Genomic DNA, 17557 nt, shown 5'->3' with positions numbered 1-17557 from the left:
CTATGTCATGTATTTCTATGTCATGTATTTCTATGTCATGTATTTCTATGTTATTACTTATTACTCATTACCAAGTGAAAATACCTACAAAAAAAGAGTAACTTATACCTTATATTTCTCACAAAATAATATTTTTTTTCTTAATGAACTGATTTATTAATTATATTAAACAAAGATATAGGCCTAGTCAATAACATAAATCTGTAGCCTACAGCTTTGGTGAGTAACTCTGAATGATCGGCTATAAGAAGCCAACTGACATTTACTCCTGAGGTGCTGACCTGTTGCACCCTCGACAACCACTGCGAATATTAGAATCTGACCTATGAACTTTTGAACATCATGGCCATGTACTGCTGAGGGGAGAACGGCTCATAATAATGGCCAAAAAGGAAGCAAATGGACAACCATCGAACACCTGTAATCCCATGTGTTTAATATATTTGATACCATTCCACTGAGTCCACTCACTCCAGTCATTACCACGAGCCCCGTCCTCCCTAATTAAGGTGCCACCAACCTCCTGTGCTGTACGCACAATGAAATCAGTTCAAGCAAATATTTTTTCCCATCAGGTAGAAGCTAGAAGACTGATGCCGATACAACAGCGCCCCCTGTCTTCTGCAGCAGACCATTGCAGGCTGCCATTATGGTCACGTGATAACAACACTGTCGTCAATGTAAAAACCGTCACCTAGCATTTATTACTAGGGAGATCAAAACGATGCTCTACATTGATAGCTAGTTTACTGTATTACACGATGTATTAGATATACCAGAAATGTGTAGCTGTTCTTACTTACGTTTTTTTATTTATAAAAAAAACAACATTTGGTTGAAAAAGCCAGGCGTTTTAATCAACAAGAGAGTTTAGCTAACGTTAACCTTCTGTAATTTACCATGGATCAATATAGTATTTTGGGTAGAATAGGAGAAGGAGCCCATGGCATTGTTTTCAAAGCAAAACATATCGAGGTATGAATTCAAATGTGTTTATTTGACTTTTTAACTCCCCTAGATAACTAACGTTAGATGTCTACTGTAGATAGTTAGCTCTTCTGGGTGGGTATAATTTGTGAAATATTCCCGAACAGGAATATATATATAAAAAAAATCAACATGTAAATAACTTTGTAAACATTAAGAGTAAGCTAGTTAATGCCTAGTTATTATAGTTATTAAATGATAGCCACCCTGTTTGGCAAGCAGACAGTCAAGTAATATAACATTTTCAAGCAGTGTCTTTACGTTATGCTCTTTTCTGTTGTCATTTAGACTGGAGAGACTGTGGCTCTGAAGAAAGTAGCTCTGAGAAAGTTGGAGGATGGGATCCCCAACCAAGCCCTCAGAGAGATCAAGGCTTTACAGGAGATTGAAGACAACCAATATGTGAGTTATCCCGAGCGGTCTTAGGCACTACATCTCAATGCATGAGGCGTCACTACAGTCCCCGGTTGGAATCCAGGCTATATCACATCCGGCCGTGATTGGGAGTCCCATAGGGCGGCGCACAATTGGCCCAGCGTCGTCCGGGTTTGGCCAGAGTAGGCCGTCATTATAAATACGAATTTGTTCTTAACTGACTTTGCCTAGATAAATAAAGGTTACATAAAATATATATATATATAATTGATATAGCCTAACCCTCAGAATGTTGCCCAAGTTTATTTTGTAATTGCACTTGTACACCCCCCTCTGACGGATAACAAGCCGCCGCTAACTAAGCTAGCCGTTTCACATCCGTTACACTTGTACAGCCCCTCTGACGGATAACAAGCCGCCGCTAACTAAGCTAGCCGTTTCACATCCGTTACACTTGTACACCCCCTCTGACGGATAACAAGCCACCGCTAACTAAGCTAGCCGTTTCACATCCGTTACACTTGTACACCCCCTCTGACGGATAACAAGCCATCGCTAACTAAGCTAGCCGTTTCACATCCGTTACACTTGTACAGCCCCTCTGACGGATAACAAGCCACCGCTAACTAAGCTAGCCGTTTCACATCCGTTACACTTGTACACCCCCTCTGACGGATAACAAGCCACCGCTAACTAAGCTAGCCGTTTCACATCCGTTACACTTGTACAGCCCCTCTGACGGATAACAAGCCGCCGCTAACTAAGCTAGCCGTTTCACATCCGTTACACTTGTACACCCCCTCTGACGGATAACAAGCCACCGCTAACTAAGCTAGCCGTTTCACATCCGTTACACTTGTACACCCCCTCTGACGGATAACAAGCCGCCGCTAACTAAGCTAGCCGTTTCACATCCGTTACACTTGTACAGCCCCTCTGATGGATAACAAGCCACCGCTAACTAAGCTAGCCGTTTCACATCCGTTACACTTGTACACCCCCTCTGACGGATAACAAGCCATCGCTAACTAAGCTAGCCGTTTCACATCCGTTACACTTGTACAGCCTCTCTGACGGATAACAAGCCACCGCTAACTAAGCTAGCCGTTTCACATCCGTTACACTTGTACAGCCCCTCTGATGGATAACAAGCCACCGCTAACTAAGCTAGCCGTTTCACATCCGTTACACTTGTACACCCCCTCTGACGGATAACAAGCCACCGCTAACTAAGCTAGCCGTTTCACATCCGTTACACTTGTACACCCCCTCTGACGGATAACAAGCCACAGGGTAACTAAGCTAGCCGTTTCACATCCGTTACACTTGTACACCCCCTCTGACGGATAACAAGCCGCCGCTAACTAAGCTAGCCGTTTCACATCCGTTACACTTGTACACCCCCTCTGACGGATAACAAGCCACCGCTAACTAAGCTAGCCGTTTCACATCCGTTACACTTGTACACCCCCTCTGACGGATAACAAGCCACCGCTAACTAAGCTAGCCGTTTCACATCCGTTACACTTGTACACCCCCTCTGACGGATAACAAGCCACCGCTAACTAAGCTAGCCGTTTCACATCCGTTACACTTGTACAGCCCCTCTGACGGATAACAAGCCGCCGCTAACTAAGCTAGCCGTTTCACATCCGTTACACTTGTACACCCCCTCTGACGGATAACAAGCCGCCGCTAACTAAGCTAGCCGTTTCACATCCGTTACACTTGTACACCCCCTCTGACGGATAACAAGCCGCCGCTAACTAAGCTAGCCGTTTCACATCCGTTACACTTGTACAGCCCCTCTGATGGATAACAAGCCACCGCTAACTAAGCTAGCCGTTTCACATCCGTTACACTTGTACACCCCCTCTGACGGATAACAAGCCATCGCTAACTAAGCTAGCCGTTTCACATCCGTTACACTTGTACAGCCCCTCTGACGGATAACAAGCCACCGCTAACTAAGCTAGCCGTTTCACATCCGTTACACTTGTACAGCCCCTCTGATGGATAACAAGCCACCGCTAACTAAGCTAGCCGTTTCACATCCGTTACACTTGTACACCCCCTCTGACGGATAACAAGCCACCGCTAACTAAGCTAGCCGTTTCACATCCGTTACACTTGTACACCCCCTCTGACGGATAACAAGCCACAGGGTAACTAAGCTAGCCGTTTCACATCCGTTACACTTGTACACCCCCTCTGACGGATAACAAGCCGCCGCTAACTAAGCTAGCCGTTTCACATCCGTTACACTTGTACACCCCCTCTGACGGATAACAAGCCACCGCTAACTAAGCTAGCCGTTTCACATCCGTTACACTTGTACACCCCCTCTGACGGATAACAAGCCGCCGCTAACTAAGCTGGCCGTTTCACATCCGTTACACTTGTACAGCCCCTCTGATGGATAACAAGCCACCGCTAACTAAGCTAGCCGTTTCACATCCGTTACACTTGTACACCCCCTCTGACGGATAACAAGCCACCGCTAACTAAGCTAGCCGTTTCACATCCGTTACACTTGTACAGCCCCTCTGACGGATAACAAGCCACCGCCTAAGCTAGCCGTTTCACATCCGTTACACTTGTACAGCCCCTCTGATGGATAACAAGCCACCGCTAACTAAGCTAGCCGTTTCACATCCGTTACACTTGTACACCCCCTCTGACGGATAACAAGCCACCGCTAACTAAGCTAGCCGTTTCACATCCGTTACACTTGTACACCCCCTCTGACGGATAACAAGCCACAGGGTAACTAAGCTAGCCGTTTCACATCCGTTACACTTGTACACCCCCTCTGACGGATAACAAGCCACAGGGTAACTAAGCTAGCCGTTTCACATCCGTTACACTTGTACACCCCCTCTGACGGATAACAAGCCACCGCTAACTAAGCTAGCCGTTTCACATCCGTTACACTTGTACACCCCCTCTGACGGATAACAAGCCACAGGGTAACTAAGCTAGCCGTTTCACATCCGTTACACTTGTACACCCCCTCTGACGGATAACAAGCCACAGGGTAACTAAGCTAGCCGTTTCACATCCGTTACACTTGTACACCCCCTCTGACAGATAACAAGCCGCCGCTAACTAAGCTAGCCGTTTCACATCCGTTACACTTGTACACCCCCTCTGACGGATAACAAGCCTCCGCTAACTAAGCTAGCCGTTTCACATCCGTTACACTTGTACACCCCCTCTGACGGATAACAAGCCACCGCTAACTAAGCTAGCCGTTTCACATCCGTTACACTTGTACAGCCCCTCTGACGGATAACAAGCCACCGCTAACTAAGCTAGCCGTTTCACATCCGTTACACTTGTACACCCCTCTGACGGATAACAAGCCTCCGCTAACTAAGCTAGCCGTTTCACATCCGTTACACTTGTACACCCCCTCTGACGGATAACAAGCCTCCGCTAACTAAGCTAGCCGTTTCACATCCGTTACACTTGTACACCCCCTCTGACGGATAACAAGCCACAGGGTAACTAAGCTAGCCGTTTCACATCCGTTACACTTGTACACCCCCTCTGACGGATAACAAGCCACCGCTAACTAAGCTAGCCGTTTCACATCCGTTACACTTGTACACCCCCTCTGACGGATAACAAGCCACAGGGTAACTAAGCTAGCCGTTTCACATCCGTTACACTTGTACACCCCCTCTGACGGATAACAAGCCACAGGGTAACTAAGCTAGCCGTTTCACATCCGTTACACTTGTACACAAATCAAATCAAATCAAATCAAATTTATTTATATAGCCCTTCGTACATCAGCTGATATCTCAAAGTGCTGTACAGAAACCCAGCCTAAAACCCCAAACAGCAAGCAATGCAGGTGGAGAAGCACAGTGGCTAGGAAAAACTCCCTAGAAAGGCCAATACCTAGGAAGAAACCTAGAGAGGAACCAGGCTATGTGGGGTGGCCAGTCCTCTTCTGGCTGTGGCGGGTGGAGATTATAACAGAACATGGTCAAGATGTTCAATGTTCATAAATGACCAGCATGGTCGAATAATAATAAGGCAGAACAGTTGAAACTAGAGCAGCAGCACAGTCAGGTGGAAGTTGAAACTGGAGCAGCAGCATGGCCAGGTAGACTGGGGACAGCAAGGAGTCATCATGTCAGGTAGTCCTGGGGCATGGTCCTAGGGCTCAGGTCAGTTGAAACTGGAACAGCAGCATGGCCAGGTGGACTGGGGACAGCAAGGAGTCATCATGTCAGGTAGTCCTGGGGCATGGTCCTAGGGCTCAGGTCCTCCGAGAGAGAGAAAGAAAGAGAGAAGGAGAGAATTAGAGAACGCACACTTAGATTCACACAGGACACCGAATAGGACAGGAGAAGTACTCCAGATATAACAAACTGACCCCAGCCCCCCGACACATAAACTACTGCAGCATAAATACTGGAGGCTGAGACAGGAGGGGTCAGGAGACACTGTGGCCCCATCCGAGGACACCCCCGGACAGGGCCAAACAGGAAGGATATAACCCCTCTGACGGATAACAAGCCTCCGCTAACTAAGCTAGCCGTTTCACATCCGTTACACTTGTACACCCCCTCTGACGGATAACAAGCCACCGCTAACTAAGCTAGCCGTTTCACATCCGTTACACTTGTACACCCCCTCTGACGGATAACAAGCCACCGCTAACTAAGCTAGCCGTTTCACATCCGTTACACTTGTACAGCCCCTCTGACGGATAACAAGCCGCCGCTAACTAAGCTAGCCGTTTCACATCCGTTACACTTGTACACCCCCTCTGACGGATAACAAGCCTCCGCTAACTAAGCTAGCCGTTTCACATCCGTTACACTTGTACAGCCCCTCTGATGGATAACAAGCCACCGCTAACTAAGCTAGCCGTTTCACATCCGTTACACTTGTACACCCCCTCTGACGGATAACAAGCCACAGGGTAACTAAGCTAGCCGTTTCACATCCGTTACACTTGTACACCCCCTCTGACGGATAACAAGCCACAGGGTAACTAAGCTAGCCGTTTCACATCCGTTACACTTGTACACCCCCTCTGACGGATAACAAGCCACCGCTAACTAAGCTAGCCGTTTCACATCCGTTACACTTGTACACCCCTCTGACGGATAACAAGCCTCCGCTAACTAAGCTAGCCGTTTCACATCCGTTACACTTGTACACCCCCTCTGGCGGATAACAAGCCACCGCTAACTAAGCTAGCCGTTTCACATCCGTTACACTTGTACACCCCCTCTGACGGATAACAAGCCACCGCTAACTAAGCTAGCCGTTTCACATCCGTTACACTTGTACACCCCATCTGACGGATAACAAGCCTCCGCTAACTAAGCTAGCCATTTCACATCCGTTACACTTGTACACCCCCTCTGACGGATAACAAGCCGCTATCACGGCTACTCTTGAGAAACACTCACCTTCCATCCCCATGTGTTGTAGGTGGTGAAGCTCAAGGACGTGTTTCCCCACGGTACAGGGTTCGTCTTGGTGTTTGAGTACATGCTCTCTGACCTCTCTGAGGTCATCAGGAACTCTCAGAGGCCTCTCACCGAGGCACATGTCAAAGGTTACATGATGATGCTGCTCAAAGGGGTTGCCTTCTGCCACGAGAACTCCATCATGCACAGAGTGAGACACACACACACACACACACACAATGTCACTCACGTCCTTATAACACACACACACACACACACACAATGTCACTCACGTCCTTATAACACACAAACACACACACACACACACACACAATGTCACTCACGTCCTTATAACACACACACACACACACACACAATGTCACTCACGTCCTTATAACACACACACACACACACACACAATGTCACTCACGTCCTTATAACACACACACACACACACAATGTCACTCACGTCCTTATAACACACACACACACACACACACAATGTCACTCACGTCCTTATAACACACACACACACACACACACACACACACACACACACACACACACACACACACACACACACACACACAATGTCACTCACGTCCTTATAACACACACACACACACACAATGTCACTCACGTCCTTATAACACACACACACACACACAATGTCACTCACGTCCTTATAACACACACACACACACACACACAATGTCACTCACGTCCTTATAACACACACACACACACACAATGTGACGTCAATCACGTCCTTATAACACACACACATTGTGTCTGCGTGGTTCCCTGGTTATAAGCGATATCATAAGGTGTTGTGTTTTTCTCTCTCTGCAGGATCTGAAACCAGCCAACCTGCTCATCAGCTCTACAGGTCATCTGAAGATAGCAGACTTTGGCCTGGCCAGACTTTTCAACAACGATGGAGAGCACCTCTACAGCCATCAGGTGGCCACCAGGTACCCTGCATACCAACACAAACTGGTTTGCCCCGTTCACTGCAGGCTTACATGGGGCTGTGATCAGGTGGCCACCAGGTACCCTGCATACCAACACAAACCGGTTTGCCCCGTTCACTGCAGGCTTACATGGGGCTGTGATCAGGTGGCCACCAGGTACCCTGCATACCAACACAAACCGGTTTGCCCCGTTCACTGCAGGCTTACATGGGGCTGTGATCAGGTGGCCACCAGGTACCCTGCATACCAACACAAACCGGTTTGCCCCGTTCACTGCATACCAATACAAACCAGTTTGCCCCGTTCACTGCAGGCTTACATGGGCTGTGATCCTTTTTTTTCCACTAATTGGACTTCTGACCAACAACATCAGTACTTATCAAATCAAATCAAATGTATTTATAAAGCCCTTCGTACATCAGCTGATATCTCAAAGTGCTGAACAGAAACACAGCCTAAAACCCCAAACAGCAAGCAATGCAGGTGTAGAAGCACGGTAATAATAAGGCAGAACAGTTGAAACTGGAGCAGCAGCACGGTCAGATGGACTGGGGACAGCAAGGAGTCATCATGTCAGGTAGTCCTGGGGCATGGTCCTAGGGCTCAGGTCCTCCGAGAGAGAGAAAGAAAGAGAGAATTAGAGAGAGCATATGTGGGGTGGCCAGTCCTCTTCTGGCTGTGCCGGGTGGAGATTTTAACAGAACATGGCCAAGATGTTCAAATGTTCATAAATGACCAGCATGGTCGAATAATAATAAGGCAGAACAGTTGAAACTGGAGCAGCAGCACGGCCAGGTGGACTGGGGGACAGCAAGGAGTCAACATGTCAGGTAGTCCTGGGGCATGGTCCTAGGGCCCAGGTCCTCCGAGAGAGAGAAAAGAAAGAGAGAAGGAGAGAATTAGAGAACGCACACTTAGATTCACACAGGACACCGAATAGGACAGGAGAAGTACTCCAGATATAACAAACTGACCCTAGCTCCCCGACACATAAACTACTGCAGCATAAATACTGGAGGCTGAGACAGGAGGGGTCAGGAGACACTGTGGCCCCATCCGAGGACACCCCCGGACAGGGCCAAACAGGAAGGATATAACCCCACCCACTTTGCCAAAGCACAGCCCCCACACCACTAGAGGGATATCTTCAACCACCAACTTACCATCCTGAGACAAGGCTGAGTATAGCCCACAAAGATCTCTGCCATGGCACAACCCAAAGGGGGGGCGCCAACCCAGACAGGATGACCACATCAGTGAATCAACCCACTCAGGTGACGCACCCCTTCCAGGGACGGCATGAGAGAGCCCCAGTAAGCCAGTGACTCACCCATCCTAGGAACGGCACGAGAGAGCCCCAGTAAGCCAGTGACTCACCCATCCTAGGAACGGCACGAGAGAGCCCCAGTAAGCCAGTGACTCAGCCCCTGTAATAGGGTTAGAGGCAGAGAATCCCAGTGGAAAGAGGGGAACCGGCCAGGCAGAGACAGCAAGACACCCACTCCTGGGCCAGACTACACTCAATCATATGACCCACTGAAGAGATGAGTCTTCAGTAAAGACTTAAAGGTTGAGACCGAGTTTGCGTCTCTGACATGGGTAGGCAGACCGTTCCATAAAAATTGAGCTCTATAGGAGAAAGCCCTGCCTCCAGCTGTTTGCTTAGAAATTCTAGGGACACATTATCACATCATTGTCTTTTTCACAGCTGATCTGATTGGTCAAAATATAAATAGGTAAAAAATGTAAAATAAAAAATCAGAATTGGGCTGCCTGTGTAAACAAACACGTCTTAGCTGAGGAAATCATTACTTACTTACGCCACCGACACCTCCCCTCCATCGCACTCTGTTCAGAGCAGTCTTCTCCAGCTCGTCCACCCCATGTGGCTATTAATAGGAGCCAATAATGATCAGCGCTCTGTATGTTTCAGGTGGTATCGAGCACCAGAACTGCTCTATGGGGCAAGGAAATACGACGAAGGTGTAGATCTCTGGTAAGAGGATTCCGTTTCTCCTGTCGCTGATTGATTCATTAATTACTTAATCAATCAATCAAACAGATTAATTGATTTGATGCTTTCATTTGATATCTAATCCTATAATAACAGGTCAGTGATAATGTGTAAAGAGGCAGCTCAGTAAATCGGCCATTTGTTATCTACTGTATACAACAGTAGAGCAGATAGCTGTAATGATAAGGTGTTTCCGGTAGAGCAGATAGCTGTAATGATAAGGTGTTTCCGGTAGAGCAGATAGCTGTAATGATAAGGTGTTTCCTGTAGAGCAGATAGCAGTAATGATAAGGTGTTTCCTGTAGAGCAGATGGGAGTAATGATAAGGTGTTTCCTGTAGAGCAGATGGGAGTAATGATAAGGTGTTTCCGGTAGAGCAGATAGCAGTAATGATAAGGTGTTTCCGGTAGAGCAGATGGGAGTAATGATAAGGTGTTTCCGGTAGAGCAGATAGCAGTAATGATAAGGTGTTTCCTGTAGAGCAGATAGCAGTAATGATAAGGTGTTTCCTGTAGAGCAAGATAGCCAGTAATGATAAGGTGTTTCCTGTAGAGCAGATAGCAGTAATGATAAGTGTTTCCTGTAGAGCAGATAGCTGTAATGATAAGGTGTTTCCTGTAGAGCAGATGGGAGTAATGATAAGGTGTTTCCGGTAGAGCAGATAGCAGTAATGATAAGGTGTTTCCGGTAAAGCAGATTGCTGTGGTTTAGATGCTTAACCCCAATCCTCTTCTGTCTGTTCTGTGCCATCCACAGGGCAGTAGGATGTATCTAACACCAGTCTCTCCTGTCCACAGGGCAGTAGGATGTATCTAACCCCAGTCTCTACTGATGTATCTAACCCCAAATCAAATCAAATCAAATCAAATTTATTTATATAGCCCTTCGTACATCAGCTGATATCTCAAAGTGCTGTACAGAAACCCAGCCTAAAACCCCAAACAGCAAGCAATGCAGGTGGAGAAGCACGGTGGCTAGGAAAAACTCCCTAGAAAGGCCAATACCTAGGAAGAAACCTAGAGAGGAACCAGGCTATGTGGGGTGGCCAGTCCTCTTCTGGCTGTGCCGGGTGGAGATTATAACAGAACATGGTCAAGATGTTCAATGTTCATAAATGACCAGCATGGTCGAATAATAATAAGGCAGAACAGTTGAAACTAGAGCAGCAGCACAGTCAGGTGGAAGTTGAAACTGGAGCAGCAGCATGGCCAGGTAGACTGGGGACAGCAAGGAGTCATCATGTCAGGTAGTCCTGGGGCATGGTCCTAGGGCTCAGGTCAGTTGAAACTGGAACAGCAGCATGGCCAGGTGACTGGGGACAGCAAGGAGTCATCATGTCAGGTAGTCCTGGGGCATGGTCCTAGGGCTCAGGTCCTCCGAGAGAGAGAAAGAAAGAGAGAAGGAGAGAATTAGAGAACGCACACTTAGATTCACACAGGACACCGAATAGGACAGGAGAAGTACTCCAGATATAACAAACTGACCCCAGCCCCCCGACACAAACTACTGCAGCATAAATACTGGAGGCTGAGACAGGAGGGGTCAGGAGACACTGTGGCCCCATCCGAGGACACCCCCGGACAGGGCCAAACAGGAAGGATATAGATACAGTCTCTCCTGTCCACAGGGCAGTAGGATGTATCTAACCCCAGTCTCTACTGATGTATCTAACCCCAGTCTCTCCTGTCCACAGGGCAGTGGGATGTATCTAACCCCAGTCTCTCCTGATGTATCTAACCCCAGTCTCTCCTGTCCACAGGGCAGTGGGATGTATCTAACCCCAGTCTCTCCTGATGTATCTAACCCCAGTCTCTCCTGTCCACAGGGCAGTGGGATGTATCTAACCCCAGTCTCTCCTGTCCACAGGGCAGTTGGGATGTATCTAACCCCAGTCTCTCCTGATGTATCTAACCCCAGTCTCTACTGATGTATCTAACCCCAGTCTCTCCTGTCCACAGGGCAGTAGGATGTATCTAACCCCAGTCTATCCTGTCCACAGGGCAGTGGGATGTATCTAACCCCAGTCTCTCCTGTCCACAGGGCAGTGGGATGTATCTAACCCCAGTCTCTCCTGTCCACAGGGCAGTAGGATGTATCTAACCCCAGTCTATCCTGTCCACAGGGCAGTGGGATGTATCGAACCCCAGTCTCTCCTGTCCACAGGGCAGTAGGATGTATCTAACCCCAGTCTCTCCTGTCCACAGGGCAGTAGGATGTATCTAACCCCAGTCTCTCCTGTCCACAGGGCAGTGGATGTATCTAACCCCAGTCTCTCCTGTCCACAGGGCAGTAGGATGTATCTAACCCCAGTCTCTCCTGTCCACAGGGCAGTAGGATGTATCTAACCCCAGTCTCTCCTGATGTATCTAACCCCAGTCTCTCCTGTCCAAAGGGCAGGTGGGATGTATCTAACCCCAGTCTCTACTGATGTATCTAACCCCAGTCTCTCCTGATGTATCTAACCCCAGTCTCTCCTGTCCACAGGGCAGTGGGATGTATCTAACCCCAGTCTCTCCTGTCCACAGGGCAGTAGGATGTATCTAACCCCAGTCTCTCCTGATGTATCTAACCCCAGTCTCTCCTGTCCACAGGGCAGTGGGATGTATCTAACCCCAGTCCTCTACTGATGTATCTAACCCCAGTCTCTCCTGATGTATCTAACCCAGTCTCTCCTGTCCACAGGGCAGTAGGATGTATCTAACCCCAGTCTCTACTGATGTATCTAACCCCAGTCTCTCCTGTCCACAGGGCAGTAGGATGTATCTTAACCCCAGTCTATCCTGTCCACAGGGCAGTGGGATGTATCTAACCCCAGTCTCTCCTGTCCACAGGGCAGTGGATGTATCTAACCCCAGTCTCTCCTGTCCACAGGCAGTAGGATGTATCTAACCCCAGTCGATCCTGTCCACAGGGCAGTGGGATGTATCTAACCCCAGTCTCTCCTGTCCACAGGGCAGTAGGATGTATCTAACCCCAGTCTCTCCTGTCCACAGGGCAGTAGGATGTATCTAACCCCAGTCTCTCCTGTCCACAGGGCAGTGGGATGTATCTAACCCCAGTCTATCCTGTCCACAGGGCAGTAGGATGTATCTAACCCCAGTCTCTCCTGTCCACAGGGCAGTAGGATGTATCTAACCCCAGTCTCTCCTGTCCACAGGGCAGTGGGATGTATCTAACCCCAGTCTATCCTGTCCACAGGGCAGTAGGATGTATCTAACCCCAGTCTCTACTGATGTATCTAACCCCAGTCTATCCTGTCCACAGGGCAGTAGGATGTATCTAACCCCAGTCTCTCCTGTCCACAGGGCAGTGGGATGTATCTAACCCCAGTCTCTCCTGTCCACAGGGCAGTAGGATGTATCTAACCCCAGTCTCTCCTGTCCACAGGGCAGTGGGATGTATCTAACCCTAGTCTATCCTGTCCACAGGGCAGTAGGATGTATCTAACCCCAGTCTCTCCTGTCCACAGGGCAGTGGGATGTATCTAACCCTAGTCTATCCTGTCCACAGGGCAGTGGGATGTATCTAACCCCAGTCTATCCTGTCCACAGGGCAGTAGCATGTATCTAACCCCAGTCTCTCCTGTCCACAGGGCAGTGGGATGTATCTAACCCCAGTCTATCCTGTCCACAGGGCAGTAGGATGTATCTAACCCCAGTCTCTACTGATGTATCTAACCCCAGTCTATCCTGTCCACAGGGCAGTAGGATGTATCTAACCCCAGTCTCTCCTGTCCACAGGGCAGTAGGATGTATCTAACCCCAGTCTCTCCTGTCCACAGGGCAGTGGGATGTATCTAACCCCAGTCTATCCTGTCCACAGGGCAGTGGGATGTATCTAACCCCAGTCTATCCTGTCCACAGGGCAGTAGGATGTATCTAACCCCAGTCTCTCCTGTCCACAGGGCAGTAGGATGTATCTAACCCCAGTCTCTCCTGTCCACAGGGCAGTGGGATGTATCTAACCCCAGTCTCTCCTGTCCACAGGGCAGTGGGATGTATCTAACCCCAGTCTCTCCTGTCCCAGGGCAGTAGGATGTATCTAACCCCAGTCTCTCCTGTCCACAGGGCAGTAGGATGTATCTAACCCCAGTCTCTCCTGTCCACAGGGCAGTGGGAGTATCTAACCCCAGTCTCTCCTGTCCACAGGGCAGTGGGATGTATCTAACCCCAGTCTCTCCTGTCCACAGGGCAGTAGGATGTATCTAACCCCAGTCTCTCCTGATGTATCTAACCCCAGTCTCTCCTGTCCACAGGGCAGTGGGATGTATCTAACCCCAGTCTCTCCTGATGTATCTAACCCCAGTCTCTACTGATGTATCTAACCCCAGTCTCTCCTGTCCACAGGGCAGTGGGATGTATCTAACCCCAGTCTCTCCTGTCCACAGGGCAGTAGGATGTATCTAACCCCAGTCTCTCCTGATGTATCTAACCCCAGTCTCTCCTGTCCACAGGGCAGTAGGATGTATCTAACCCCAGTCTCTCCTGATGTATCTAACCCCAGTCTCTCCTGATGTATCTAACCCCAGTCTCTCCTGATGTATCTAACCCCAGTCTCTCCTGATGTATCTAACCCCAGTCTCTCCTGATGTATCTAACCCCAGTCTCTCCTGATGTATCTAACCCCAGTCTCTCCTGATGTATCTAACCCCAGTCTCTCCTGATGTATCTAACCCCAGTCTCTACTGATGTATCTAACCCCAGTCTCTCCTGTCCACAGGGCAGTAGGATGTATCTAACCCCAGTCTCTCCTGTCCACAGGGCAGTAGGATGTATCTAACCCCAGTCTCTCCTGTCCACAGGGCAGTAGGATGTATCTAACCCCAGTCTCTCCTGTCCACAGGGCAGTAGGATGTATCTAACCCCAGTCTCTCCTGTCCAGGGCAGTGGGATGTATCTAACCCCAGTCTATCCTGTCCACAGGGCAGTAGGATGTATCTAACCCCAGTCTCTACTGATGTATCTAACCCCAGTCTATCCTGTCCACAGGGCAGTAGGATGTATCTACCCAGTCTCTCTCTCCTGTCCACAGGGCAGTGGGATGTATCTAACCCCAGTCTCTCCTGTCCACAGGGCAGTAGGATGTATCTAACCCCAGTCTCTCCTGTCCACAGGGCAGTGGGATGTATCTAACCCTAGTCTATCCTGTCCACAGGGCAGTAGGATGTATCTAACCCCAGTCTCTCCTGTCCACAGGGCAGTGGGATGTATCTAACCCTATCTATCCTGTCCACAGGGCAGTGGGATGTATCTAACCCCAGTCTATCCTGTCCACAGGGCAGTAGGATGTATCTAACCCAGTCTCTCCTGTCCACAGGACAGTGGGATGTATCTAACCCCCAGTCTATCCTGTCCACAGGGCAGTAGGATGTATCTAACCCCAGTCTACTGATGTATCTAACCCCAGTCTATCCTGTCCACAGGCAGTAGAGTATGTATCTAATCCCTCCACACAAGTCCCCAGTCTCCTGTCCACAGGCAGCAGGAGATGTATCTAACCCCAGTCTCTCCTGTCCACAGGGCAGTGGGATGTACCTACTCAACCACAGTCTATCCTGTCCACAGGGCAGTGGTGTGTATCTAACCCAGGCAGTCTATCTAACCTGTCTCTCCACAGGGCAGTAGGATGTATCTAACCCCACAGTCTCCTCCACACCAGTGCATAAACTGCCCACCTCTCAGGTCCATGTCGCACGCAGGGGTATGTACTCTAACCCAGTCTCTCCTGTCCACAGGGCAGTGGATGTACTAACCCCGTCTAACCCCACTCCAACAGTCCCCAGTGGGGATGTATCTACCCCCAGTCTCTCCTGTCCACAGCAGTCTAGTAGGTTATCTAACCCAACAGTCCTCTCCACCAGGGCAGGAGGATGTATCTAACCCCAGTCTCTCCTGTCCTCCAGGGCATGGGATGTATCTAACCCCAGTCTCTCCTGTCCACAGGGCAGTAGGATGTATTCTCTGTCACACAGGGCAGTCGGATGTATTCCACAGGGCAGTGGGATGTATCTAACCCAGTCTATACTGATGTATCTAACCACAGTCTCTCCTGTCCACAGGGCAGTGGATGTATCTAACCCCAGTCTCTCTGTCCCAGGGCAGTAGGATGTATCTACCCCAGTCTCTCCTGATGTATCTAACCCCTCCCCTCTCTGTCCACAGGGCACAGGCAGTGGATTATCTAACCCCAGTCTCTCCTGATGTATCTAACCCCAGTCTCTACTGATGTATCTAACCCCAGTCTCTCCTGTCCACAGGGCAGTGGATGTATCTAACCCCCAGTCTCTCCTGTCCACAGGCAGTAGGATGTATCTAACCCCAGTCTCTCCTGATGTATCTAACCCCAGTCTCTCCTGTCCACAGGGCAGTAGGATGTATCTAACCCCAGTCTCCTGATGTATCTAACCCATCTCTCCTGATGTATCTAACCCAGTCTCTCCTGATGTATCTAACCCCAGTCTCTCCTGATGTATCTAACCCCAGTCTCTCCTGATGTATCTAACCCCAGTCTCTCCTGATGTATCTAACCCCAGTCTCTCCTGATGTATCTAACCCCAGTCTCTACTGATGTATCTAACCCCAGTCTCTCCTGTCCACAGGGCAGTAGGATGTATCTAACCCCAGTCTCTCCTGTCCACAGGGCAGTAGGATGTATCTAACCCCAGTCTCTCCTGTCCACAGGGCAGTAGGATGTATCTACCCCAGTCTCTACTGTCCACAGGGCAGTGGGATGTATCTACCCCAGTCTCTCCTGTCCACAGGGCAGTAGGATGTATCTAACCCCAGTCTCTCCTGTCCACAGGGCAGTAGGATGTATCTAACCCAGTCTCTCCTGTCCACAGGGCAGTGGATGTATCTAACCCCAGTCTCTCCTGTCCACAGGGCAGTGGGATGTATCTAACCCCAGTCTCTCCTGTCCACAGGGCAGTAGGATGTATCTAACCCCAGTCTCCCTGTCCACAGGGCAGTAGGATGTATCTAACCCCAGTCTCTCCTGTCCACAGGGCAGTGGGATGTATCTAACCCCAGTCTCTCCTGTCCACAGGGCAGTAGGATGTATCTAACCCCGTCTCTCCTGTCCACAGGGCAGTAGGATCTAACTCTAACCACCCCAGTCTCTCCTGTCCACAGGGCAGTGGGATGTATCTAACCCCAGTCTATCCTGTCCACAGGGCAGTAGGATGTATCTAACCCCCAGTCTCTCCTGTCCACAGGGCAGTAGGATGTATCTAACCCCAGTCTCTCTCTGTCCACAGGGCAGTGGGATGTATCTAACCCCAGTCTATCCTGTCCACAGGGCAGTAGGATGTATCTAACCCCAGTCTCTACTGATGTATCTAACCCCATCTATCCTGTCCACAGGCAGTAGGATGTATCTAACCCCAGTCTCTCCTGTCCACAGGGCAGTGGATGTATCTAACCCCAGTCTCTCCTGTCCACAGGGCAGTAGGATGTATCTAACCCCAGTCTCTCCTGTCCACAGGCAGTGGGATGTATCTAACCCCAGTCTATCCTGTCCACAGGGCAGTAGATGTATCTAACCCCAGTCTCTCCTGTCCACAGGGCAGTAGGATGTATCTAACCCCAGTCTCTCCTGTCCACAGGGCAGTGGGATGTATCTAACCCCAGTCTATCCTGTCCACAGTGCAGTGGGATGTATCAACCCCAGTCTATCCTGTCCCCAGGGCAGTAGGATGTATCTAACCCCAGTCTCTCCTGTCCACAGGGCAGTGGGATTTATCTAACCCCAGTCTATCCTGTCCACAGGCA

The 17557-nt window shown here is 49.4% G+C and overlaps 1 protein-coding gene across 1 annotated transcript; it reads left to right on the top strand.

The window, feature by feature from the left end:
• Window positions 1–665: 665 nt before the first annotated feature.
• LOC109884968 (cyclin-dependent kinase 20-like) lies at window positions 666–15972 on the top strand. The gene is made up of 7 exons (XM_031793360.1): window positions 666–975; window positions 1276–1389; window positions 6823–7011; window positions 7653–7774; window positions 9708–9770; window positions 11482–11492; window positions 15950–15972. Exons 1-7 carry the CDS (start codon window positions 901–903, stop codon window positions 15970–15972), a joined length of 597 nt encoding a protein of 198 aa, XP_031649220.1. The 5' UTR covers window positions 666–900.
• Window positions 15973–17557: the final 1585 nt, after the last annotated feature.

The sequence above is a fragment of the Oncorhynchus kisutch genome, linkage group LG17, assembly GCF_002021735.2.
Source record: "Oncorhynchus kisutch isolate 150728-3 linkage group LG17, Okis_V2, whole genome shotgun sequence".
Lineage (NCBI taxonomy): Eukaryota > Metazoa > Chordata > Actinopteri > Salmoniformes > Salmonidae > Oncorhynchus > Oncorhynchus kisutch.
The sequence above is the reverse complement of the archived record's forward strand: the minus strand, read 5'-3'. Positions and strand labels throughout refer to the sequence as shown.